Raw genomic sequence first — 27,714 nt, forward strand, 5'->3', positions numbered from 1 at the left:
GCACGCTCAGAGAGTCGTTTCGTACCTACGTTTCAAAGCTGTTTGCTCAGGCTGGTTAGTCCCAGCCTAACGCACGGCTCCAAGCTGCCTCCAGACATGGTTTAATCAAGAGGAAGGTCTTGATCCCCCTTCTCCTCCCATCTACCAACCCACGGGAGACTTCTCCCCAAGGAGACCTTCCTCCTTGCAACGGACCCGACAACCTCTGTTAGAAACACACCAGAGAAAACACTTCCAGCCACATCGTGTCCTGCTTTCGCTGCTACTCCTTTGCAAGTATCACCACTGCCTCTCTCAACAACCCCTCCTGTACTCGCAGCACTAAATCCATCAGTAAAATGAGGATAAACAAAACGGTATTTCTACAGATACGTCGTTTCCAAACTTCCTCTGCCTTTGGTGAAGAAGCTGGCGATACAACAGTCCATGAGAACAGTGTGCGATTGTTTTTCTACAGTTAAATCCAAAAATAAAACCTCTCCTGGCTTTAATGCACAATTCTTCAATAGGAATCCACACACCTTTCAGTTTTGCAATGAGATAGAAACAGATGCAAAGCACCAATGTGAGCAACATCTCTTGTATCTTCCCTTCTGCCAGTTACCAACTGAACAAAACCGTGACCAGGAGCACGAAACAGCCGCCACAAAGCAGCGGTAATAAGTGAAGCGGATCTCAAGTGTGAGAGGAATAAACATCTTTTTCAAATGTGCTCGATGCTGCATGAAGGAAACAAATTTTGCAGGAAATTTAAGGCTTCTGGTCAAGAGGGAACTTTCTTTTGAACAATCAGTTCAGAAACAGGATTCAGCATCAGTGTTTGAAATGCAGCTGGAAAGGGTTTAACATAAACCGAATGACAAATTACACACGTATAATCGGAATGATTAGTGTAATGTGAAAACAGCTTGAGAATTAATGGGGAAAAAAAGCAAAGCAAAATAAAACCTAATTAAAATACAGTACTGTAATGACTACACGCTCACATGCTTAGTTCTGGCTGCCTATAAATCAGCAACATATTAGGGAGGAACTCAAGCATTTCTATAAAATTGTTAATTCTTTCTTCAAGCCACTAAGGGAAAAAAATGGTATTGGTGAAAATGTGATTCTCAGGAGAAAACTGATGACAGATTCTTTGTTTAGGCCTGGGGTTTGTTTTTAAAGACAACGGTCTACACATAGCCATCTATATGCATTTATTAAAAGAACAGCAATAAAGACTGGGGTAAATATATACAAAAATAGCCCCATCAGGTCACAGAGCACCTCCATGGCTGCAAATTTAAGCCGGAATCTAATCAGATTCCAAGGGTGAAATACCAGAATGAGGGACTACTGGTATTTATACAGAAAATCCTCATCAGGTAGATTTTTATTTCTGTGTCTGTAATCTCGAACAACTAACTGGCTCATTTTGTGTTTTACATAAAAAAACCCCAAACCTTGCTTCAGGGACTAAATTCAATTCATTTTTTAGTTTTTAAATGGCCTCATAACACACACGCAATCATCTGCGTCACTCAGCGCTACTTGGATGTAACTGTATTTAGACAGCTGACAAGAAAGTGGGGACTGAAGATAAAGGAGGATGTGGCAAGGAAGAGGACAAGAATAGCATCCAAGTAGTAAACGGAGAGTTAAATACATTGAAATGGAATGATCAATATATGCTTGCAGTAATTAAAAGTCTGATAAGGACTATATGGAACTGTTGATCATATTAATCCTAAAAAACGTTAATGAAACCAGACTATATTCGCAACCGATCTGCCTCTGTTACTCTGAAGAAAGTCTGCTCACCACAGGAGAAGAAAAGGACTTATTGCATACACTTCCTCAGCATCAACGGGGGAATTGTTATAACAGAAACGTGACCAAAATCCAGCGGGCACAGCTGTGTGTCTCTTTAAAGCGCTAATTCTTTTATGTTACCTGCCAACCAGGCAAAGCAGGACTTTACAGAAGGGCCACAAAGAACACGACTGAAGTTAAAAAGAATACTTTAACTGACCTATGGGAAGCATTAAGAGCAGCTAAATATTAAAAAAAAATGTTTTAAGGCATTCTCAGCACTAAGAATTGATAGCACTAAATGTTATAAAAACACTTGCTAAAAGACCTGCTCTAACTTCATCTTTTTTTTCTTTTTAAAGGGACCTTTTCTTTCATTTATTTCTTCAGCACCTACAAAACCAATAAAGATTTTAAAGCATAAGCACACAGATTGTTACATAAATACGGGCATGTTTATGTGGCTAATTCATAAAAGAAAACAGCACAGTCAATGGCATAGATTGTGAACACAAAAGAAGAAAACCAGCCCACCACAATTCCAGTGGTACTGGAGTAAATATCCCCACACTTTTAATTTTGCACATCTTAGGAAAAAAAAAACTGTAAGAATGTAAGAAAACATTTCAGGCATGTTATGTTAACATATCACACCAGGAGGAATAAGGGACTCAAACTCTGCAGCAGAGAAGTTGCCGCATTCAGGCTGTGCCGGCACTAATTTCTCCCTCTTTCTGCAGGGACCTGACAGTGTTCACTTCTCCTGGGCTGGCTGTGCATGCCGGAGGTGGGAAAGGCACTCGCAGAGGCAATCGCAGCCAGAGCCGTTTTGTGTTTTGCAGATCATGCCTTAAATTCCAGCTAAAAAATAAGCAAAATAGCAGCTTGGTCTCAGAGCAATGGGGTGACGATCCCCATGCGTGGTAATTACGCTCTGCTCCCGCTTCCAAACATGGCTGTGACACCTTCACCCACACAGAGCGTGGTGTCTGGCCCGGACACCAGTGATACAGGAGCAGGCACTGTTCTCACCTCAGGAGGATGCACAGAGATATCCCCCTCGTCACTGCTACAGAAGGTAAGCATCTAAAGAAAGCCATCCACCCAAAATCTGAATCCTCAAACCTGCAGCTCTCCACACTGGGTATGGCCCCATGCATGGAGAGTACAAACTGGGTACAAACTGGAACACAAAAGGTTCCACTTAAATATGAGAAGAAACTTCTTCCCAGTGAGGGTGACAGACACTGGAAGAGGCTGCCCAGGGGGGTTGTGGAGTCTCCTTCTCTGCAGACATTCAAACCCACCTGGACACCTTCCTGTGTAACCTCATCTGGGTGTTCCTGCTCTGGCAGGGGGATTAGAGTGGATCATCTTTTGAGGTCCCTTCCAATCCCTGACATTCTGTGATTGTGTGAGAGAGGTTGATGGGTGACCTGTCTCTGATTTACCACATTTTCCTCTGCATCAGAAGATAAAGGGGTTTCAGATGTTCAACTCTTCATGTTTCCCCATAAGTGAACTCACAACACAGTTCTGTAAATCTGCATTATAGCTCTTGCAATGCTTAACAGAAACGAATTACTAAGCCCACAGGCTTGGTCAGCGTTCCACAGCAGTGGCCACAGCCAGGAGTGGTCGGATGGTTCATCATGTTCACATCCAGAAGAGTGTAACTTGCAGACAAGTAACAGGTACCAGCTGGAAATCCGTTGAACTGGTTTTGAATCCGTGAAAGCTGTGATGGGCAATAGAGGCGGGTATTTCAGAACTGGTGACAAAATGAACCCTGGAGCCCCACAACTTGGAGGCACAAAGCAGCAACAGTGTTGTCAGGAATGGCCCCATAGTAGGACATCTCCCACACGTTCAGCTGAAGATCACTCACTGCCTCTGCTCCTCCGAGACTCCAGTTTGCTCCAGTGCTCGGCTATGAAAAGGAAGGAGCAATGCTGGCCTGAGGAGCTCTGGTTCACCACTTCTCCAAAAACAGTTGCCATGCAAAAGTAAATTAAGATCTTTAACCAATTTCAAACTTGTGCTAAATGAGTCTATTAGACAATGGTCTATAAGCTTCCCCATATGTATAAAATCCCAGGCACAAATCCATTTTAGCACACCAAGAAATGGAATACTAAGATGCAAAGGAAAAAAAAAGGAAACAAAAAAGCCTATTGTTCACACTGGATAATCTTCATTCTAAGGAAACTGCAACCATTCCAAGAAATTCCTACAGCTACTTGATGGGTGGTTGCAACAGGAACACAATATTCCCCAGTAGGGCCAAATAATACAACAAGAGGCAATGATTCTGAATTGAGAGGCTCAGGCTGGACATTAGGAACCTAATTTTTTACTAGCGCGTTGGTGCACAATCAGAACAGGTTGGCAGAAAAGTTACAGAAGTGCCGTCCTTGGAGGTTTTTCAAGATGTACCCAGGTCCCTCCAATCAACATTTCTATATGCATTTAAATCGGAGGTTGTTTGTAAAGCCGTAGCATTTGACTCACAAGATTGCCCCCATTCACAGAACAGCAAAAAAAACACCCCAAATTGCATGATTTAAACCTGTGCCAGTCTGATGGATCCAGTGCTGGCAGGTTTGTGGGGTGACCCGATTCAGCCCTTCCCCAGGGGCTCCCCAGGGCTTTTTAGACACAGGACATCAGACAGCAACGGCCTGCAGCTACTCAGACCGCAAACTGCTGTTCAGGCAGTAGTTGCACAGACTTTTGGTAGCAGCGAAGGTGTGTTTGCTAAGCCGTACAAGTATAAAACTACAGACCTTGTTTGTGGGAGGGAACAACATCCATTGTTTAAGCCACCAATTTGCGCAAAGCCAAGTGGAAAGGCAAAGCCTTCCTTCAGCAGGTGAGCATCCAAAACAAGCTGCTTAGTCCTCAGTGGGGCGTATCTTAGCCATGCCTTGGTGAAATTCAATGGCCACAGACACTTGTGAGAGTTTACAGTGTCACACTGAGTCATGTGCATGTCAATCCCACCACCTGGGCTGGGCAACCCACGGAGACAAAGCTGCTGACAGCCTTCTGTGCCTTTATGGCAGGTAGGTAGCGCAGGGGAGGCATCTGCTTGAAGCTGCACTCAAAGAATCACAGAATGTCAGGGACTGGAAGGGACCTCAAAAGCTCATCCAGTCCAATCCCCCCTGCCAGAGCAGGAACACCCAGATGAGGTTACACAGGAAGGTGTCCAGGTGGGTTTGAACGTCTGCAGAGAAGGAGACTCCACAACCCCCCTGGGCAGCCTGGTCCAGTGTCTGTCACCCTCACTGAGAAGAAGTTTCTTCTCAAATTTAAATGGAACCTCCTGTGTTCCAGTTTGTACCTGTGGGTTGTCCTATCATTGGTTGTCACCATGAAGAGCCTGGGTCCATCCTCATGACACTCATCCTTTATGTATTTATAAACATTAATGAGGTCACCCCTCAGTCTCCTCCAAGCTCAAGAGCCCCAGCTCCCTCAGCCTTTCCTCACATGGGAGATGCTCCACTCCCTTCAGCATCTTTGTTGCCCTGCACTGGACTCTCTCCAGCAGCTCCCTGTCCTTCTGGAACTGAGGGGCCCAGAACTGGACACAATATTCCAGGTGTGGTCTCACCAGGGCAGAGTAGAAGGGAAGGAGAACCTGCTGTTGTTGCGCTGCTGACTGCCAGAGATCACCTGCAGAAAGGCTGGGAAGGGCTGTGCTCATCTGTTTCTCAACAATCGTGGGCAAGAGCACAAAACTCACCAGAGAGATGTCAAGTTTCTGGCAGCATTCACCTCGCACATCTTCGAGGTCCCAGCCCACAGCCTCCCCAAATTAGAAGAACGATTCTCGCACATACCCGTTCTCAGCCTGGCTGTACAAGGAGCGACTCTGTCAGCAGAGTGTGTCATCTCCTGGGCAGTCCCACAACAGCGCTGCTCCACACACACTTACTCCTACAAGCAGATTGCCCAGTCAAGATGTGCAGCCGTCTTGGTCATACTGGGAGGCATCTTAGAGCTGCAGTAGCTTCAGTTGATGGGTGGCAAGGATCTGGGAGGCCGATAAATGGAGAAACAGCCACCATGTGTCCATATTCCCATACTGCATGCTCTGATTGCTCTTCACGCTGGCTCCAGCAGAAGTTGGCGGGTTAGACAGGGTGTTGTTGCTTCAACGCCCACAGCCTGATGTACCCTGTTTCCCCGAAAACAAGACCTACCCTGAAAATAAGCCCTAGCATGATTCTTCAGGATTTTTTAGGATGCTCAAAATATAAGCCCCACTCCAAAAATAAGCCCTAGTTGCAGTTCATTTAAAAAGGCAATTTAAATAGCGTTCAGGCATGTAAAAAAGTAAAATTAATTGGCAACAGAATGCAGCAGGACAGACAGACCCTTCACCAAGAAATACAGACACGTGACCATCAACTGACAGTTGTGTTGCCAATGCGCTGTGAGCCGGCCACGTGGACAGGAGGTGCTTGTTTTAGGAAAAGCTATTGCTGGACATGAGAAACTGGGGCCAACAATTCTAAAGGAAACAGAGTCACAAGAAATTCGTGATGGAATTCAGGGTTTGGAGAGTTATGATGATGTTCCAGAACGTGATGACATGTCTGGAGAGCAGTCAGGCAGAAAGGGACCTGGGGGTACTAACTGACAGGAAGCTCAACATGAGCCAACAGTGTGCCCAGGTGGCCAAGAAGGCCAATGGTATCCTGTCCTGTATCAAAAATAGCATGGTCAGCAGGACAAGGGAAGAGATCTTTCCCCTGTACTCTGCATTGGTGAGGCCACACCTGGAGTATTGTGTTCAGCTCTGGGCCCCTCAGAGGGGCCCAGAGATTGAAGTGCTGGAGCGGGTCCAGAGAAGAACAAGAAGACTGGTGAAGGGACTTGAACACAAGACCTATGGGGAGAGGCTGAGGGAGCTGGGGTTGTTTAGTCTGGAGAAGAGGAGGCTTAGAGGTGACCTCATCACTCTCTATAACTACCTGAAGGGAAGTTCTAGCCAGGTGGGGATTGGTCTCTTCTCCCAGGCAGTCAGCAATAGGACAAGGGGGCATGGGCTTCAACTCTGCCAGGGGAAATTTAGGATGGAGATTAGAAAGGAATTCTTTCCAGAGAGAGTGGTCAAGCATTGGAATGGCTGCCCAGGGAGGTGGTGGACTCACCGTCCTTGGAGGTTTTTAAACTGAGGCTGGACATCTCACTAAGTGCCATGATTTACTAAATGGACTTAAGTTGGACCAAGGGTTGGACTTGATGATCTCTGAGGTCTTTTCCAACCCAGTCGATTCTGCGATTCTGTGACTATATTTTAATAAATGTTGATTTTTTTTGTTCAAGGATAAATGTGGATTGTTGTTCATAGAAAAAAAAGAGATCCCCTGAAAATAAGCCCAAACACATCTTTTGGAGTGAAAAGTAATATAAGACCCTGTCTTATTTTCAGGGAAACAGAGTACTTCTCACCCCATGGTGCATCACTGAAACACGTGTGGGCATGAAATGCTGCTTGCCTCGCAAGAAGGTCCTCATTTTGCTTTCTGCAAGATGCTTTAATGCTAAAAAAGCTTGCGGCGCTGAACATGTGTCTGTATTTCAGATGTCCCAAATTTAGTCTACTAAACTAGCTCTGTGTACGGGAGGTTGACAAACTCTCAAATTGATTGCTAAATATACTTGCGTGGTGATGTTCTGAAAAGAAAAGGACACTATAGATCAAACACTCAAATGACACTGAAAATGCCGTCATTGTAAGCCACACTAGTGAGAACAACAGATACATTTGACATAGATGCAAAAATTAAAAAATTGTCATTTTTGTACATTAACCATTTCAATCCAAAACCAGCCTCAGACTTTATCACAGGCAAATTTAGTACAAATTCAATACAAACAAAACCCCCACTTCAAGGAATATAAACCTATTTGAAGTTAATCTAAAAGAAGACATATTATTACCAATTGGACAGAATTACCAAAACATTTCAGATTCCTTCTCTCATGTTTCACATTTTTTTCCACATTCAACACTATCCTGGTCCTGGTGCTGTGCGATGAAGTTAATACACAAAGGTTTAAATATAGAGCAGTGACTAAATATTTCATTGTTGCATAATGACTGTGTAATCTGACTTAATAACGTACATAGGGCAAAGTCAGAGAAGAATCTCTGCATAAAAAATTCACTTCTGCAGTCAAATGCTCTCCAGGTACGTTGTGAACCCCAGTGGTCTGGGCCAGAGACCCCTGTGCTGAACTAATGGTTGTTTTCTCCCTGAAGAAAGGTGATTTTATTTCCCTACCAGACATGAAATTTTGCAAAACACACAGAAGTGAGCTAACTGCAATTGTGAGACAATTGTGTTTTTACAGGAAGGCTCTTCACAGGTTTATTTATGAAATGCAAATACCTGCGTACACAGAGCACTCAAGTTTTAGATAAAGACAATCAGCAAATGCAGCAGCTCAGGATCCTGTCTGGCATGCACTGGTCAGGATTTACTCACAAACCTATAATTATTTTGAAGCTTTTAAGAAAACTTCCCCATTTTGACTTCAGGATTCACCTGCCACCAAGGTAAAACCAGAGAGAGGAACTCTGCCTGCCTCCTTGTCCTGGTTTTGTTAAAAAACCAAGTTTTTCTTTTAGTGAATTTTGCCTGTCAGCTAAAGCCTTCATATTAGCTGCATTTTCCTGAAGAACCACACACATGTTTTGGTAAACCTAGCAATGGAATGCGAAGTTATTGATAGGCATGGATGGACATCTCGTGAGAGGGGCAAGGAGAAACAGGTGACCAAGAAACTGACCAACTGTGCATAACATTCCATTCACCTGAATACTTCATATAAAAGTGGGAGATCACGAGGATCTCGTCGCTTTTCCTTCTTTTCCCTTCTGCTTATGGTTGACATCAGGAGAGGACCTTGCTAGTCCTCCCTGCGAACTGAGGCCCAGTGACAGACTGAATCCAGCTCCGGTTGGCTGCAGAGTCCAGTCCAGGACTTTGGGTGCCAGCTCCGCAGTTGCTGAGACATTCAAGATGGGGTTTGTATATTTTGTATTATTTTCTCTATTCTTATTAGTAGTATTAGCAAAACATTGTTAATTTTTCCAACTCTCTTCTCTCTGTCCTTCTTTCCCTCTGGATCGCCTGTCTGCAGTGGGAAGGGGGGAGAGGGAGGGGCAAAAGGGGGAAGTGGGGGGGAGAGGAGGTTAACAATACATCTGCCAGGGTTTGATTGTCACCTGCAATCTAAACCCTCGACACTCCTGCTTCCAACATCAACCCATGCTCGACACAGCAAGTCCAGATCTCTTAAGAGCTGCAGCTCTTTTTATCTTGTGCACAGTCACGCTCCTGAGTGATGACAGAATTTTGCTGCAAATGGCTTTAACAGTACTGACAATTAAATGTGCTCTAATTATTTTGTATATTCCTGGATATCATGGCAATACAGATAACGCTGGTAAACACGTAATGATATACCCCACTCTGCTTAGTAGAGCTGGTACTGAAGCGCACTTGCCTCACTCCTCCTTAAGCTAACACTTTTCTGAAGTAAGTGTCAGGACTGATATATTTACAGCTCTGCAATACTTTTTATAAGCTAGCAAAGATGACCCTGTACTAATTAAAACACATTTGTTTACAAAGGCATTTAAAGAGATTATATATAAACTTCCATCTGAAGAAACTGCAGAAATTCAATCATATAAAAATGGTTCTAAAGAAACCTATTTATTAATGGTCCAGACAGATCTTAGAATATCTTCAGCAAAATATTAAATACAGTGGTAGAGAACAACCCTCCACTGAAGTATAAAATCCTGTCTCTTCCCTATTTATTTCAGTCAGAAACACTTTCAATACTTTCTGCTCTACAAAGGAAACGTCAAATACCACTTTTTCCAGAAGAGGCTCTAGCTCATACTCAAGCTGCACAATCTATTCCAACTACACAACAAATTTGCTTTAGTGAAAAGGAAAGAAAACCTCTTAGTATTAAAGCACTGTACCATAGCAAGGCACTCGGTGTGCCGATTGCTACGAGATGTGTGAAATGCTTTATCACAGCTGAGTGCTTCAGAGTCAAAACCAGAAAATTCAGTAGCGCCCTTACAGCAAACCTCTTGGTTTTCTATTATCCAAGAAAAGATAAGCCAAACACCAGTGTTCTGCAATAGATACCATTGTTTTTTGCATATTAAGAACAAAATCCTGAAGTATGTGCTGCAGTTCAAGGTTCATCCAGGGTTTGTTCCACATGGCACTTTTTGCTTGTGTCTAATATCTCATAGAGGCCTCTGCAGCTAAACTCAGCAGCAAAGCCTGGGAAGGCACCCTGACAACTGACAGGCCAAAAAAGCTGCGAGTGCCTAACTGCACTGATTGTTAGTGAATTAAACACAACAGCTCTACAATCAGTGCACCCGCCTGCTTTATTTACTCCAGTATTAACTAGAGTTTCATCCTCTATATGCATTTGCAGTGTGCTGATAATTTTTGTGCATCTGTTTTGCTAAATTGAAACCAGCTGGATAGCTTTAGACAGCTTTATCTGGTGTCTTGGGGTACCTCTGAAGTGTCCAAACACAAGACATCAACTGCCTATGGATGCAATGGCTCCAAGGGTATCTCACCATCACTAGTTTTCAAAAACTCAATGCTGCTATGAACTTAGTCATCTTCAAGTCTTCCTGTGAACACTGCTCAGAAATGCCTGGTGCTGCTCCTAATGCTAAGGAAGACAGAAGAAAACCTCTGCCGCCTGTTACACATTTTACCATTTCAATGTTTTGTGCATTTTACCAGTCCGAAAAATACTTAAGTTCTCTGTTTCACTATATATAAATGCACACTGCCACATTCACAGCGCATTCTATTTACTTTCACTTACTGCCACTTCAGCCCAGTTGCTGAGCCAAGACTCCACACTTTGACTTGGCCTTCTTGCCTTCCAAAAGTTGCGGCTTGTTCACATTTTGGAACATATGCACAAAACCAGAACTTATTCCTACACCTTTCAGCAAACACAAGAGAAGTATCAGCAGTGCCACAAATGTGTGCATTTTTGGCCAGTGAAGCCTCTTGGCAGCAGCACACGGACAGCTCGCTGGGATGCGGGCCAGGGACAGGTGAACCCTGGCTGGTCTGAGCAGGGGAAGCTGCTGGTTCCCAAACAAGGGGCTGCCTGGCAGACCCTGCTGCCCATGTTGCCCTCTGCCCCTCTCCCTCCTTTCCCTGTCCCTCTGGTAGCTCCCTGCCGAATGCAGCGACAGCTGCCTGTCCTAAATTATGAGCATCGGGATACATCAATGATTCTTCATCTCTCAAAATGCCTACAGATCAACTTCAGTGCTCCTTGTGCTGTAGTTCCCACCAGAAGGTGAGCTGTGGTGGCCCATGCGCTGCCATAAGCTGGGGCAGCAGCTAAGATGGGCAAACAGCAGCAGCTCTCAGGGCTCACTTTGGGCTGGAATGACCCTGTAAAGCAATGTGGGCAACAGCAGAGCAAGAGACCTAACTGGAGCCTCAGGAGCCAGTGGCTGTCAGGACAACACACAGGTACAAACTGGAACATAGGTTCCATTTAAATTTGAGAAGAAACTTCTTCTCAGTGAGGGTGACAGAGCCTGGCCCAGGCTGCCCAGGGTGGGTTGTGGAGTCTTCTTCTCTGCAGACATTCAAACCCGCCTGGACACCTTCCTGTGTAACCTCATCTGGGTGTTCCTGCTCCAGCAGGGGGATTGGACTGGATGATCTTCCGAGGTCCCTTCCAATCCCTGACATTCTGTTATTCTGTGAACCCACCTGCTGTCCCATCAGGAGCATACCTGACAGCAGACAGACACTGATGAGGGTCCCAGAGTCCCATTTAACTTCAGCCAGCAAAAGAAATAAAAAGCCTTGTGGCACAGCTAGTGCCTGTTGCTCTATTGTTCCTCAGCCACCTCCTGCTCAAGTTCTGCTCCTGTTGCAGAGAGCGAGCACAAGCTGTCAGAGAAGCACACAAGGTGTGACACAGGCCACCCCACCCCATGCTCATCCACAAGCCTAAACTGCCTGCAGACCAACCCAGCAAGGCGACAAAACCCAAACACGGTGGTTGGTTTCCCTCCTGGACTGGTGGTACTCAGAGCACCTGTGCAAGGCAAGGCAGAACTGTTTCACCAAGGACTCGGGCAGGCAGGACACCAGCAGCTGACTGGAATGGGTTTTAACCGCAGCCTCAGGCTCTGCAGTATTAACAGCTGCTGGACCATCATCTGACCATCCTTATCTCCTCTCCTTGTTTTTCCAGACTCCTCCTTGCAGCAAGACTTGTCCTCATAGCTTTCCCCAGGCTTCAGCCATCCCACTGTCTCAAGCTGCTCTTATGGGAAGAGCAGCCATGAAAGGTTTGACAGCCCTTCGTTGTCTCAGGTCTGAGAAAGAAGTAACAGCAACATGCAGAAATTTGAGATGTGCTTCACAGGAGATGTCAGTAAGAATTTATAAGCTATACAAGGATCCCCAAAAGCATCACAAACAAACAAATGGCAGCTGGATACCATTTGTCTTTCCTGGATGGTGACCATCTCAAACTTACACGTACAGGATTCTCCGTCCTTTGACCAGAGGCAATAACATCTCTAACCTTGCAAGAATGTGAGGCAACAGAAATCGAGCATTATACAAACAGTTGAAATCCCCCGCAGTAAGTTTTTGCCCTTGTATGGATTTATTTTGCTCTGAAAATAAAAGGAGAATCCAACCTATATGTTATCATTGCAGCCTTCAGATTTTGCTCCTCCGTAAAGAGGAGCAGTTTTCTATATTTTAAACCTTCACTGTCAAAGTCAGACAAATATGAACAATTATTACACCTATAGAAAAAGGCATTTCTGTTTCAGGTGTCTTCTATTTTTAGCCCTGATATCTACTCATTATCTTTTAACATTCACCTCTCAAATGCTTTTAAGCAGTAGCAAAAGAGGCATCACTCACTAGCAGGAGCTCAGCATCACACAGAACCTATCTAATACAGGCAGATGAACAACAGCACCTTGGGATGAGATACGGGTGATGGAGGTACCGCTGCACACACTCGAAAACAGAGTCCACCAAAAAATACTCAGCCATGCTTTTAACAAACTTATTATATACTTCATTCATCCAGCCTTCCACCCATTCGTTTCACACATGAAAATGCACACATTGCAATTTAGTAGTCCTCTTAAATTAGACCTTTCAAACCCATCTGTCTTACTGGCACTCAAGTTTCTTACATTACACTGCAGGGAGAACGAAGATCTTCAGTTTGTCTGTTACCTCAGAATAGTGACAGACCCAATTAGATAAGGCAAGTGCCGTTGCAAGATCACGCCATTCTGGCATCAAGAAGCTTTAATTCCCACTTGAAGTTACATAGATTGAAGATACAGACGTACTTACACATGCTCCCACTGAAACCCCAAGGGCGGATTAGGACCCGCCACCATTTACACGAGCGCAGCGCTGATGTTCCACCACCGGCCAGGACCAAAGCAACACCACACAGCAAACTGCACAGCAAATGCAAACCCACGGCATCGCTCTGCAATAGCTGCATTTTCAGTTGTTACCTTTCACGATACTCTTGTAAGCAATTTGTTGAGGATTGCAGAGCACAGGTCAAAGAGAATTACACTTGTTAAAACATGGATAAGCTGTGTAACAACAAGGGGTTTGCACCAGGTTTGCAGGCAGAAGTAAACAAGATGATAACTGCAATTTTCCACAAATTAACCATTTACGAAAAGGTGGCTGAAGGGGATGCAGTCAGTCTCCCCCGTGCGTGGCTCCAGGGAGCGTACACATTCCCCTGACACGGTGTGTGAGGCACAAGGTGCAGCAGAGCTCTGTGCGCACCGGCTCCGCGTTTATCGACTGACAACACCCCAGAGCAAGTCCCTGCTTACAAATCAGCTCAGGGCTTGAAACCGGCTTTAATTATCAGACTGTTTCCCCACATCAAAATGCTAAGCAAGAACATCGTGTCTCAGGATAGCTGCCAACAGGAAGGATCTTAAAAAAAAAAAAAGAGCGGGGTGACTACAATGGTTAGAGAAGCCTAGAGAAGTTGAGCTGTTGCACAGCACTAAGTGAAGAGAGCACATTACGAGGCCTAGCCAGCTTTTTCTGCCTATTTTTAAACCTCCCTATAGACCTAGTTATTTTATACATATGTCAAATGAGGGGAGAAATGTGTTCAAGGTTTTAGTTTTTTTTTTACACCACTGTATGATGCCAAATTAAAGGAGCGGCAAGTCAAGCTGAATTATTCTAACTAAATCAAAACCATGCATTGCCGTCACACACTGAGCGCGAGGCCTTGGGATGGCAGACAACTGGAGTTAAACAGCCTTTTCCTGCATCAAGTTAAATTAAGAATATGAGGCATTAATATCTGCAATATTGGATACCTGTGGCTGTGGTTTTATTGTGTATTGTGCCTCTATATCCAAATGCCGAGTAAATACCAAGTGTCCAATTTAACAAGCCTGACAAATGCCGTAGGGACTCCATGTTCCCAAGTGTATGAGGCACCAAAAGAAACAAGAGCAACTCACACTGCAGTTCAAAAACCTAATCAGAGCTACGGCAACTATATCTCCACTTCAGCACCTGAACAATCACGTTCTCATTCTCAGAGGTAGGAAGTTTTAAGCTGTGATTGGGAAATTAAGTATCAGAAAGGGATCTTAGTTCCATTTTCGCTTTTGCTAATACTTCCTCAGCACCTGTACCTAATCAAAGCCTCGTGGCTGGGAGTAGCTAATGGCGGCAGCTTGAGCATGCACGAGAGAAGTTATATGGCTTTTGGGGGAGAGGAGGTGGTGGGTGCTGCTGACTTCTACCTCTGCAGAAACTGGAGATGGCCTCCAGTGACACAGCTGGGGTGCCCTGGGACAACATCAGGGTGCTTGTTCCAGCCAAACAGAGGCTGGTTCAGGACCCAAGTGAGAACACCAAAGGAAATCACCCTGAAGTAATTACGAATACATGTCCCCAAATGTCTTGCTGTATGTCTCCAACTCCGTCACTGAAACCTTGTAATTAGAGGTGGGTAGAAAAGACAGAGTGAAGTGTATATATAAACAAATTTAGAAGGATTAAATGCACTGACTGTAATTAAAGATGGGTCTCTTCCGAGACTACAATGGGTACTCTTACTTTCGTATGAACTAAAAGCTCAGCAACACTTATGTAGTATTTCCCTCTCAAACAAGCAGTGACAAAATCTGGCATCACGGGACACTGGAGAGTTGCAGATATCTGACAGTCCTGCCTCAAAAGTTTAGATTTAGCTTGCCACAGCACAAATAGCGCCTTGTTTATAATTTAATTTCCGTTCTATTTCCCTTTCCATTGAACAGTACAAAGCTGGTTGTCTCTGTGCCAAACAGGGTGCAGTCAAGCACAATCTGAAAATGATCCATTTGGGGATGGTAAGTTATGGAACAGCTTTTCAAAGCTTTCCCTCTTTCCTTCTCTTCTTATTTCTTCCCCACAAAACTCAGCCCAGGTTACTTAAATGCAGTGTCCTGAGCTTGTCTGGCAATGGGAGGAAAAGCCGTAAGTTTGGACCCACTTGCCACGTGAGGACGGGAAGTCAGGACAGTCTATTTCAAACACCTCTTAGCACCTAAACCCAGTAACTGCTTCTCGCCAAACACACATGCCAAGCTCCTAAATTTCCCTCACAGGAGTTATTTGCTCCACCCATGCTGTTCATTTCAGCAGTCAACACAACAGCATTCACCAATCGGGATTAAGTCAGCTTTCTTGGGGCAATTACAGGGTTTGCTACCTTTATGTTTTGTAAATGCCAGCGAATGTGGTATGTAAGACACACAGTGTCTGCGCAGCCGGTATTTGTAAACACTGACAGTACTCCCGACTTGAACAGGAGCTGCTGAGTTCTGGCAGCAATTACGCACCAGGCAGGCCCCTTACTTAGCACCTTGTATCTTCATTTAGTTACCTAAATTGAAACATCAATGAGAGAAAAGCAGATAAATTTGTTAGGCGTTAATCCCAAGGTAGCAGTTGGGAGGAGAGGACTCTCAAGCAGTTCTCCAACCTTGTAGAGATGTTTTACCATATTCAGATGTAGTCTTTGACTGTTCCTCAAGTCTTCTGCAGTCTTGCTATAAGGTAGAACCTAATATAGGCTTTCTTAATGCAGGGCATGCAGCCTGTAACTAGACTTATTAGTTTTTAGATTAGAAGCATTGCACCAGATGACCCCATGTACGTACATCCAAGCGCACACCTGTTCTGTATCAGTTACACCAATCTCCAGGTACTATACACTCAGGTACGCTAATTTGTATAGAAAAAAATGTGCAATATAAACTAGAATTAAACAAGGATATTAGCCACTTGACATCCTTTGGCAAGTCCTGTCACTGTACTCTTCTAGCAGGATGCATACATAGCTCAGTATATGTGTTTCAGTTTCCATCTCAAAACACAGAACTCTGAAGTCCCCAAACAACCCTCTCCTTCCAAAAATAGGGAGGGGCAAGGGGGAAAGGAGTATCTTACCCATTCTTGGGAACTGCACAGTTCTCTAGGACAAGAAAAATCAGTTTCACTGGATCACATGCATGGAGTTTTTATTTGGTTGGGTTTTTTTTGTTTGGTTTATTTTGTGGCTTTTGTTTGTTCCTTTTGTTTTTCAAAAAAAGGCCCAAATTATACTTCTGTGAGGGAAGAATATTATGCTGTTCCACACTTAGGATCTGCTGGGTAAATGTGCATGCTCAGTACAGTTTCTGGAACCTTAACTGCATCCTCCATAGCTGCCTGGATGTGCCATGGGGTTCAATCTGCAGACAGGCTCACACAACTCCTACCCACACACCCCGAGTGGGGTGCAGAATCAGGTGCACAGGCCTGACACACACTAAAGCACTGGGTGGATCACGGGAAAAACACAGACTAAAAAATTACTTGACCTGCGAAGGAATTCTCTGTAGTAAATTTAAGCACAAGTGTCCGCTGACAAAGGGGAAAGCAGCATGAGCTGTAACAGGAAAGCACACATTGTTCCACCCAGAAAGAGAGGGTTTGACTTTGGGACCAGGCCACGGTAGATCCAATACTCAAATGGGGTAAGCCGCCCACAGAAAGGACGCAGAAAATAGAGTTAGAGATGCCAGTACAACACGGAGAGGAGGGGATGGGACAAGTGACCCACACAACATAGCCAGCTTCCTCAATGTCTACTCCAACCAGGGACATGGGGTCCTTGAAATTCTGTGCCCTGACATATTTGGGAGAAAATAATCCAGCCTCTTGCAGATTTGGTGTGAATTCTGAGTGTGGGACCAAGCTTGCCTTCCACAGCCGGAGCCACACTGCTGGCTTTAGGGTGCATTTGCCAGCTCTTCAGACCATGGCAGGTACCACTTTTGTGCACCCAGTTTTTGTCTGTGGGCTTCCACAGACTCAACTGGTTGGGATTCAGCCAAGGATTCCCATCATGTTACGTAAGACTCATTTCAGAGGCCAACTTCTTAAAGCCCATTAGCTGCCTAAATACCTTAAAAAAAAAAAAAAATCAAGTTTCAGCTTACTCAGATGTAGCTCAGCGAGCTTAAAAGGAAAACATTTTTTGATACCTAATTCAACAAAATCTTTTTCTCCTCCAATCAAGAGAGAGGTCACCACCAGGTACCTCTTCCCCTCTTTGCAGGGAATCAGCACCTACCTATTGTCTGTGCAGCCCTGAGAGCACCTGGAAGTCTGGCCCACCCATCTATTTTGTACAAGACCAGCCCACTCTTTCCACCACGGCAGATAAGAATTGGCCAGGTCAATTAGCAGACGCTGAGAATATAAACCACCTTTCACACAGTCCATTAGAGGCCGACACACAATGGACTTGTGTTTGGAGAGAGGGATGAACAAATTCAAGTGGAAAAAACACGCACACACTTGGTTTCTCTCCCATCTGCTGGCTGCTCGGCCGGCCGGGATAGACACGGCTTTCTGGAGCTCAGAACCAAGGCTGCACTTAGGCTCTGCAGTTCAAAGCTGGCTTCAGCAGGAAAAAGGACATCGAAATGTAGTCAAGACTGTATTTTAGTCCGTTTTTCATTGCCAAATAAAAACTTTGCCCAAAGCACAAGGATGTGCACAGCTCTGATACCTGGAATAGAACTTCCTGAGCAGATTAGCTTTCAAGCTTCATCTGCGTGCTACACCCCTTTGTTCCAAACCAGCGGTTTGGGTGGAAAGGCACTTTTGGTGGGAGTGTACGATCGGGTGAGCTGCTGTGTACACTGAAAAGACCACAGGTCAGTGCACAGGCACATACAGTAGCTACAGCAGCATGCAGTACGGGACGAGCCATGGGTCTGGACATTTGCTGATTGCCTACAGGTGGGGAAAAGGTGAAGAAAGAACAGCATTTCAGCACAGAGATTTAAACCTTCTCATTACTTTAATTCCATGGATTCATCAGACTAAAAAACATGGGACAATTCAAGAAAAGCGCAGGATTAAATTTTCAGTTCTGTGGTTCCAGTTCTTTATAGACTTTGCTAAACAAGCTCCCCAAAAAATCTTATTACAGCGATTTAGGACATAAACACCACTATTTACTTTGCCTGTCTGTTGGAAACCTGAGGGTAAATGACAGGTAAAAGCAGGTTTGAGCTGATACTCAGCCTTGCACTGTCTGAGCCAACACCATTCACCTGAGCACTGTGTCTGGCGTCCTTCGAGAGGCTGGGGGGGGGCTGATGCCCAAACCATGGTAGATGTCTTCTCACAAAGGCAAGTCAAGAGTCTTAAGACATTACCTTGCTTAAGCAGTGCAAAGGTATGTATATTGCATTCACCTGAATTGCAATAAACCACTTCACACCAACCAGATGGTGTAAGAAGTTCTTTAATGGACAAGAAAACTAGAAGAAACAAATACAGAGGTTAAGTTCTGCTAATAAGACAAGGTGGTTCCCACCACTAATGTAGCAGCCATGGTACCCAGATGGTTTATGTATAATGTGAACATGTCCTAAAAATGGCAGCAGTTTTTATAGACTCATTATAACCACAAGATCTGTACCAGGTCAGTAAGACCCATCCAGTGCAGCACACTCCAGGCAACAGCAGCCAAAACTGGACGCTTAGGAGAAACATTACACTGACGAAATGAACTGCACTATTCTGTCCTGTAAACTGATACTGTCACTCAAAGAAGTGATCCCACCCTCTCCCTGTGCTGGCATTTGGGTGTGCCTGTGAGAGTGAGCTGGGGCAGGAAAAGGAGCTGGCTGGAGAAGCAGAACTTCTCTCTCCCGTGGGGCAGCACCCAGCAGAGCAACGTGCAGCTGGGCTGGGGTGAGCTTGCGATGGAAGCGCAGCAGCCAGACACCTACAGGGTGACTCTTCCCTGGACACTTTACCCCCAGCAGCCAGACACCTACAGGGTGACTCTTCCCTGGACACACTTTACCCCCAGCAGCCAGACACCTACAGGGTGACCCTTCCCTGGACATACTTTACCCCCAGCAGCCACTCAGGGGATTTCCTCTGCTAGTGAGGGCACCTCAGCCATTCAATGTGACGAATCAACACATAACAATATGCTGCATAACAGTACAAACGGCAGTGGTAATTTGCAATTTTGAAAAGGCGGCCCATAATAAAAATAAACATTAAACATTGTTTCAGTATGTTATTATTTCAATGACGTTTCAGTTCTGTTTCAAAACTTCCAAGCTTATCCAGCAACTGGCCATTACGTGCTTTTCTTTCAGTAACATGAAGAACCACAGAATTTCAAGACATCCATCTATGCGCTCTCTCAGCTTAAACAAACTTTAACCTCCAAGTGATGCTGGTGTGTGAAAACAATGTACCAGTGAACATAACTATGCTCCTGGCAAGCTCATCTGCACTTCTTTCATGAGAAAACTGATTTATCTCTTCAGAGGCACCTACCATATTTATTTTATCAACTGATGTTGTACATCATAACGCTTCCATCAAAATATTTCTTTTTCAACAAAACCTATATTTATATACAGGTATCTACTTCACACACATGATGCAATATAACAACCTTTTGCTGGCGAGATTTTAGGTTTAGGAACTACACAAAGCCCTACGCAAAACTCAGAACTGCATTACGTTCTGCATGTACAAGAACACTTTCAGTTTCCCCCCAATCAGCACCATAAACAATGTGTATGTTAGGCTCATTTCGGAAGGATGAAAGGTTTGTTTTCTTCTACTAAAAGTTTTTGCAAGTCACTATGTCTCAAGTATTCCCCATGCTGCTCTTGCACTTCTAAAACTGCCGGGCTGTCCCACTCAGCTGATCCAGGCCATCACCACAGCAGTCTCAGCTCGCTGCAACGCCAATGAGCGAGATCTGGGCAAGAGAGAACTGCTCCCTGTCCCACCCAACACCCAGCGATGGAGCTAAACACTTGTGCACTTCTCCTTCTCGGAGCAACTTGCACAGGAAAGCAGGGAAATGCCCCTGGAGCACAGCTCTCCCAACAGCAATGCCTGGTTTTACCCCACCAGGCTCAGCTCACCAGGTCCTGTCACACCTGTGCCAAAAGCCCTGGGACGGGATCTGCCGATTCCTCCAGGCAGGAGAGCGCTTGCGAGCGATGCTGCACCGCTGAGCGCTGCCGTGCTCCAGATCACCAGCCCACCCCGTCCCCATCCTGCTGCCCACTGGCATTAATCAGCTCTCCCTTCTAATTATACTTCCACTGCTTGCCAGGAGTTTACTGTTCTGTGGAATGCAGGCGGGCCAATTTTTACCTCTGCTGATCTGCCCCTTCCCTCTTTCTTGACTAAAAAAAAAAAAAAAAACAAAACAAAACCAACAAAAAAACCTATACAGAATAATACAAATGGTTTGACAGAGACAGGAGATAACCGTCCATCTAGATCGTGCTGTACCACAGTCACCCAGTCAAGGAGCACACGGTGCCAGCTTGGGGACAGCAGCATGAGTTGCCAATTTCGAGGCACGCTTCTATTTATTTCCTCACTAATTCTTAAAAGCTGTTCTTTAAAATCATTCAGTTTCACAAGCTGTTTTCAAAGATTTGGCTATAGAAATTACAAGATCTCAAACCCCTCCTGCAGCAGAGCTCCTCAGGGCCAGGCAGGAGTGACATGACTTTGTCAAAGGAGCTGTGATGGGTTGGGGGGTACACCTTGGTTTTTCCATTGTAACGTAGAACTATCATAAATTTATGCAAATAAATGAGATTATGCTGTGTCTTTTTAAAATTCTTGCTTGGTTTTTTGTTTTGGTTTGGTTTTTTTTCACTAGGAAAGTTGAATTTCTCTGTACAGCTGTCAGGTTAGGTCGATTTAAAAACTGCCTTACAAAAAGTCATGATTACCAATGTATTTGCTATTTACATTGTTCTGTGAAAGTCCACAGGTACACTGGTCTGGCTGGGAATAATAACAAAAATACATACATTAATATACTTGTACACATTTGTCATTAGGAACTAGTTATATCCAAGTGCCACTCTGATTGACCTGTCTGCAATTATTAAAATACCTTCTGGAACCTCATCTGTCCTTAGGACTGAAGATTTCCTGCCTTCCTGCTTTTTGTTCAAGGGGTTTCCTGTTTCACGGCCCTGAGATGCAAACCTTCATCACACAGGACCAAACCAGGACTGCCATTAGAGGGCTGAGTCCTTACAGAACTTTACTATCATGAACACACATTTAAGTTCTGAGCAGAGTATTCTAAGGAGACTTAAACAGAAATAAAGGAATTTCATGTATGAATTGGTGTCAAACACTTTCCCATAACTGGAGTCTGAGTTTTATCGTATAACGAGTTTTTGTTGGAATTACGTTTCTGCTTCCATTTATCTTCTTCTGAGCATCCCCTCAAGAGAATATAGGAAAGAGACCCAGCAGCAAAAAATGCATCTTAAAGTAGTGGTGCCAAACAGCCGAGTCTGCACAGACACAGAGATCAAGTACTGCCATCAAAACCAGAGACCAAACCACTTGTGTCCAACACCGATGCAGAACCTGAAACAGCACCATGCACCAGTACATGGCTACCGCGGCTTTCTGGCTGGTGGCAGCTCTGGCCACCCTCCTCGAGCACACAAAGGCCCTGCAAACAAGGGAGCCTCTTCCCTGCCCTCCAGCGCTTGGTCCAGCCCACAGACACCACGTGAGGGACTGGGAGAGGAGGAGGTTGTTAAAAAAAATAAATACATTACAAGAGTTCTTCACACCAATACGTTAGATAACTACAGCTGTGCATACCTGATCTGCTTTTGTGAACACCTGTTTGCACACACAAAGATTTTGCGCTAATTTGCAGGTTCTTACTAGAAATAATAAACTCTGGCTTTGAGTGTGGTGTAACTGTGGGAGGTTCAGCAAGCAGCAGCAGTTACAAATATTAATTGTATAACTGCAAGACGTACTTCGCAGTTTACCTATTTTGACCTTGAGATGGCAGAGAAAGAAAAGCTAGCAAGGCAAATACTGTATGGTCCAGCTACTACAAAGATACAACACAAAACCAGAAGTGAGAACAGAGATGTAACAATTGATAGATCCTTTCTTCTGCCCCTGCATCTCCTGCAAATGCTGCTGTGCCTCATTTACTGAGCAGCTTAAACATGTTAAAGCAGAGCAGGGGAAAGAGGCAACTCCATGCTCAGGTTATAAAAATGACAGGGAAAAAAACAAAAAAAAGGAATATGTAGTTTAGATGATGACTAGTCAGTAATGATGGAGCAGGGGAAAAGGAACAAATGGAACAGAGTATCTGGAAAGAGGATGGGAAAAAAGAGTGAGAAAGAAGCACAGTTGGGGCCAAAGATTTTTTTTTTTGTTTTTAAATAAATGTGACCAAAGGACAGAATTTTTGCATGAAGTTATTTTCCCGAAGTCTCTGTCAGCAGAACTTCTGCCAGCTGATGTCACTGCCTTAGCCAATGCACTGCATTCTGCAGCCCAGGCCTGTGACTGTGAGCCCGAGCCTCCCCAGTTCCTCTCATCTCTGGGATGGCCACGTGGCCATCAGGCAGGGCTATCGTTTACTCATATTACAATTAAACTACAGGAAAGCATGTAGGCATGCAAGGGAAGTGATGGTCTAGCTGCTACGTAGCTGTAGCCACAGAAAAACACACACACACAAAAATCCTAAGTTCAATCTTCTTGTGCCATCGACCACGTTCTATGTACTCAGAAGCACGCAAATAGGTTTCATATTCACACATACGGCCCTTGCTTTCTTTGGATGCATGAAACCCAAAAGTCCACAAGCTGCATGAAAAAGAACAAAATGAACTACCCGACAGAGCGTTTGCCCTGCTGCCTAAATGGTAAGTGAAAGGCAGGGAAGGGAACCGAAAGCCAAGGCGACGACAGGCACCTTTTGCATTGGGCAGCTCTCGGTGCGCAGCTCCGCAGCAGCGCACGCCGGGAGGCTCCTGCAGCTACAGAGCCCACCTGCAAACAGACTCCGACAGGATTCAGCAGACGGTGAAACTGCCCCCAAAACTGCGCAAACAGGAGGTCTTTAAAAATCCAGTCTGCAGGGTCTAATGAACGTCCTCAGTGAGTACAGGTCTCACAGAACCAGGGCTGCAGCCCAGGAGCTGCTGGTTCCCAGCTCACACACAGCTCTGTGGACAGGACACGTACCAGCAAGGAAGCAGAGGGACGGGGGAAAACGTGTCTGTAAGCACTTACATGCAAGATGAAAATTAACTGCACTTTAGGCATACTTAAAAAAACAAAACACAACAACAAAATAACCCCGCTTGACATTTTGTTCCCCCAAAATCATCCACCTTAATCACAAAACGCTTATACTATTTAACACCTCTCGCAAACAGTTGCTGCAATCAGGTTCTTTAGTAGCAATACAGTTAACCGGTCACAGCATTAATCAGTCCAAAGCTAATTATCAAAAATAGTATACCTAACAACAGGAAAAAAGAGAAATAATTCATACCTATTAGATTTTAGTTGATAAAAAACTCCCACCTTAATAAAATATTCAGTGCAGAATCAAAACAATTTTAACAAAATATTATTCAACAAGCTTGGTAAGTCTAATGACAACCATACATCTTTAAAATTTTTTCTCAAGACTTACCTATGTTTTTCTAGTTCGTTGTGTGATGACCTATTAAAAAGAGAAAAGTAATATTAGAGAAAAGGATAAATACCAAGATTTAGAATATTTAAGAGCCAACACCTGTGTAAGTTGCAAAAGAGCTCTCTAAAACACGTATTTATGTGGATTACGAAACAGCTTTGCTGTTAAATTGGTTCACTTTTACATCCCTTAGATACTTCAAGGTATCAATTTAATTTCCATGCGTAAACCATGAGTTTATGGGGGAATTATAATAAATTTGCATTTATTAGTGTTCAATAGATTCAGGGATGGAATTGAACATTAAAAAATGAGCAAGTTAGTAATAAAAGCAGCCCACAAGATTCTTATCTGTGAAGAAAAATCATGAGGGGGCAGAAGGTGTTAGAAGATCTAAATGGGAACAGGTAAGAGTAAGAAGCGTTCTGAAAGCCAGCTTTCAAGCCCACAGAGAAGCAGAAAGAAAAATCAGCAGCTAACCACTGCTTTTACTGTTGTCATCTTAATGGCAAAAAAAAAAGAGGAATCTTCTTAATTCCTCTGAGTCTACAAACGGGAAGAAAAAAAAAGAAATCAAAACATCACAGTCCCTGAACAGACCACATCAGTGTGCTATTCTCTTTTATCTACCAGGCTTCAGGATATTTTGCCCCAAACAATGCCTCGAGTTTTTTGCCGTTACAAGGCAGCCCAAACTTCTTGGAGGATTATTTTTTTACTCGATTCAGCTGGAAATATTAATTTTATTTATTTATACATCTCAGATTAAAAACGTTCCTAAAATGAAGTTATTGTCACCACTTCAAACCCAGCAACTTCCTGGACCTTTAGCTTAGTCCAAGCAAAAACATTTCCAGTACTTAAGGATCAAAAGATACAAAGGCGGTGGCAGCTTTTATGGCTGGCAGATTTACGTCAAAGCAGCTCTCCTAACGTGCTGTAACCCCTGCCTGCATCTGGGCACGATGTGCTGACCGAGGCGGCTTTGAGGAGGTGTAAGTGCACAGTCCAGCCAGCGAGCAGAGACGTCCCAGGGCCAGAAATTCCTCCCGCACAAACGCACGAGTCGTCCTCTGCTCCCGCACACCCGCGGGCAGCTGGATGCTGTGGCACACCTAAGAGCTGCTGGTGACAAAAGCATCTCTCCCTCACAGAGAACGGGGGAAAAGAAAGCAGAGCTCATGCAAATAACTAACCAACGAACAAATCACCAAGCAATTTATTTCAGCCCGGCGCAGCTCCTGATCCTGCAAGGAATTAGGTGAACTGCCCCTCTGCAGATAAAAGAAAACTCAAATGTGTACAAGGTTCCGCACTGATGTTAATCCATCTTCACTGGAAAGCATCCCAGTGTCGTTACAAAGACATCAGCTATGTCAGCTATTACCTGGTATCTGTTTCGATGGCTTTATTTTTTTTAACTTGTTGCCATCAAGTGAGCCACTATCAGGCAATGTTTGTGCTCCCGACCAACACAGCAACAGTGAAAGTCTCTCACACATATTCTGTGCTAAATTAATAGGTCAAGGTGGGCTGGCTTTGCTGTGATTTACTTTGCCATTTGACCATAATAAGGGAACACTGTTTTTATTTTCTACTCCTACACACACAGAGATAGCTCAAACCTTTTTGTCATGAAAAGTGACAAACACTATGCCAAATCTGTCAATATTTTACAAAAACACACAGAAAATTTAAGTTCAGGAGGAACCATTCTCCCCAAACACCCCCATGGGTCTGTCAAAGGCACAAAGCTACGGTTCACGGGGTACTCTGGGGGAGAGGAAATACAGGCTGGCCTAGATTCAGCCCTATGGCATCACCTCCCTGACATTTTCGGCAATTAAGATGAACACGATCGCTGTAACGAGTTGATTCTGACCTGCCTGCCGTAGCGGAGCTCGCATCCAGCTCCAGCGGGCAGGTCTGGTGACCACTGCACAGCAGAGTTACTGGCCGAAAAATGAAGCCTGCACAGAGTATTTTGCTGGGTCAAGAGAGGATTTGACGCACAGCTGGAAATCCTGCGTGCAGCACGCCTACCAGGCACCCTGTATCATAAAGGGTGACTCTGCGGCATGTCCTTCCAGACCAGATTTGGGGGGCACCGCTGCTACCCCGGTTGTGCCAGCTACCGAGCGGAGCGGCAGCAAACGGGTGCCTCTGTGCACAGCTCTCTGGGATGCAGAAGTCCAACCAATGTGTGCAAACACGGGCATTAAGCACACAGCTCAGGAGGTGCAGGGAGGCTGACTAATGCCTCAAGCATCAGGCTCTACCCAGGAATCAAAACTGAGAGTTTTGACATGTACCTGGGAGTTGTTCCATCTACAGAACAGGCTAAATACCCTGTTCTAAGCGTGATGGTTTATTTTTTTTGATGGGTTTGTTTTCAGAAGAGATGGAACACTCTCTAAATATTGTTTATTCTCTCCTGGAGATACAGAATCCAATATAGCGAGTTTAAGCTCAACATCATATTGCAAGAACATCCAGCTTTTTCTGTTCTTCATGAAAACTGAAGTGAGGGGAAAAAAAAACTAAGACCGGGTCTGAACAGAAACCAGTACCCCAAGCACTACCTCTGTTTCAAAACAGAGTCTTTTATTACTTCAGTAGAAGATAAATTGCAGGCCAAGACTAAAATGATATATGGATATATATATTTCTATAAAGGAGACAGATGCACAGTCGTAGTTTTCAGACAAATGGTCTGTGGAGCCCTTCAAAAGTGGCTGCAAGAGAGGGAGGACTTCTGGTGTTTAGCTGAAGCCCGCTATTTGGGTTTTGTATCTTCACGCAAAACCTGGGGGAGAGGGGGTAGCAGTGATGAAGGTGTCAATAAAAGGTTCAGATAAAAATGAAAGGGAAAAGTCAGCAGTAAAAAAAACATCAAGAAAGTCACAGACTCAGAAGGAAGAGATCAGAAATGCTCCTGCTGAGACAGCCCTAATATCCCTTTAGCAAATGCCAAGCAGCCCACCAGCTATGAAGTAGCATTTAAATATTCTTCGTGAATAAATCGTCAAAAGAAGATGTGAAAGAAGGGGGAGGAGCGGAGTAAATGCAGATGTTGGTTTGCAAGCTGCTGTGCCACTTCCAGCAGCACATCCCCAGAGCTGTCCCCTTTCACTGACCTCGCTGCCCTAAACAAGAGTCGAGGTATTGGATTTGAGCATTTGGTTGATGCAACATTCAGCAGACACGTTTAAACAGTTAGACCAGGTGCTAACAGATTATAAGACTAACACAAAAAAGACAAGTCCTCCCCAAAGTCCACTTCCTATCAGTTTACAGGTGAGCCAGCAGGAACTGCCCATGTGTACTGGGCTGAGATTTCACTCCATGCCCAGTGCACCGCCTGTTTTATTACTGACACACTCCTCTGCTCCTCCAGCCATTTGCCTCATCAGACAGTGCACCTTGTCAGAAGGATCCAGCACAGCTCCTGAGAACAGCAGGGACCTGCCAGCACCACTGCAGAAATCTTTTCCCCAATGCTAACGAGAGCCAGGTTCAGGCTGCGACTCACCAATAGGCTACCAGCTGCCAATGCATTTTAAATTGCTACAGGGGAGCAAAGCAGGGTAGTTAACAAAGTGCTTAAAACCATAGCAAGCATCTCGCCTGCAGCAGGGCTTTCAGGTGCAGGCAGAGCTGGCAGGGTGTTGTACAACCCACATGCAGAGGACACAACTCCACCTAAGGTCGCACAGTACTTGGAGGGCCACGTGTGAACTGGGCTGCCTGCAC

General features: G+C 44.6%; 1 protein-coding gene across 2 annotated transcripts in view; it reads right to left on the minus strand.

Annotated features, from left to right (window-relative positions):
* The window catches only part of MXD4 (MAX dimerization protein 4), a 41,389-nt gene that overhangs the window by 7,462 nt on the left and 6,213 nt on the right, over window positions 1-27,714 (minus strand). For both annotated transcript variants that reach the window (XM_065837413.2, XM_065837412.2), the window contains exon 3: window positions 23,959-23,988. In XM_065837413.2, the coding sequence (XP_065693485.1) occupies window positions 23,959-23,988 (30 nt within the window). The remainder of the gene's footprint in view (window positions 1-23,958; window positions 23,989-27,714) is intronic.

The sequence above is a fragment of the Patagioenas fasciata genome, chromosome 4 (genome assembly GCF_037038585.1).
Source record: "Patagioenas fasciata isolate bPatFas1 chromosome 4, bPatFas1.hap1, whole genome shotgun sequence".
Classification (NCBI taxonomy): Eukaryota; Metazoa; Chordata; class Aves; order Columbiformes; family Columbidae; genus Patagioenas; species Patagioenas fasciata.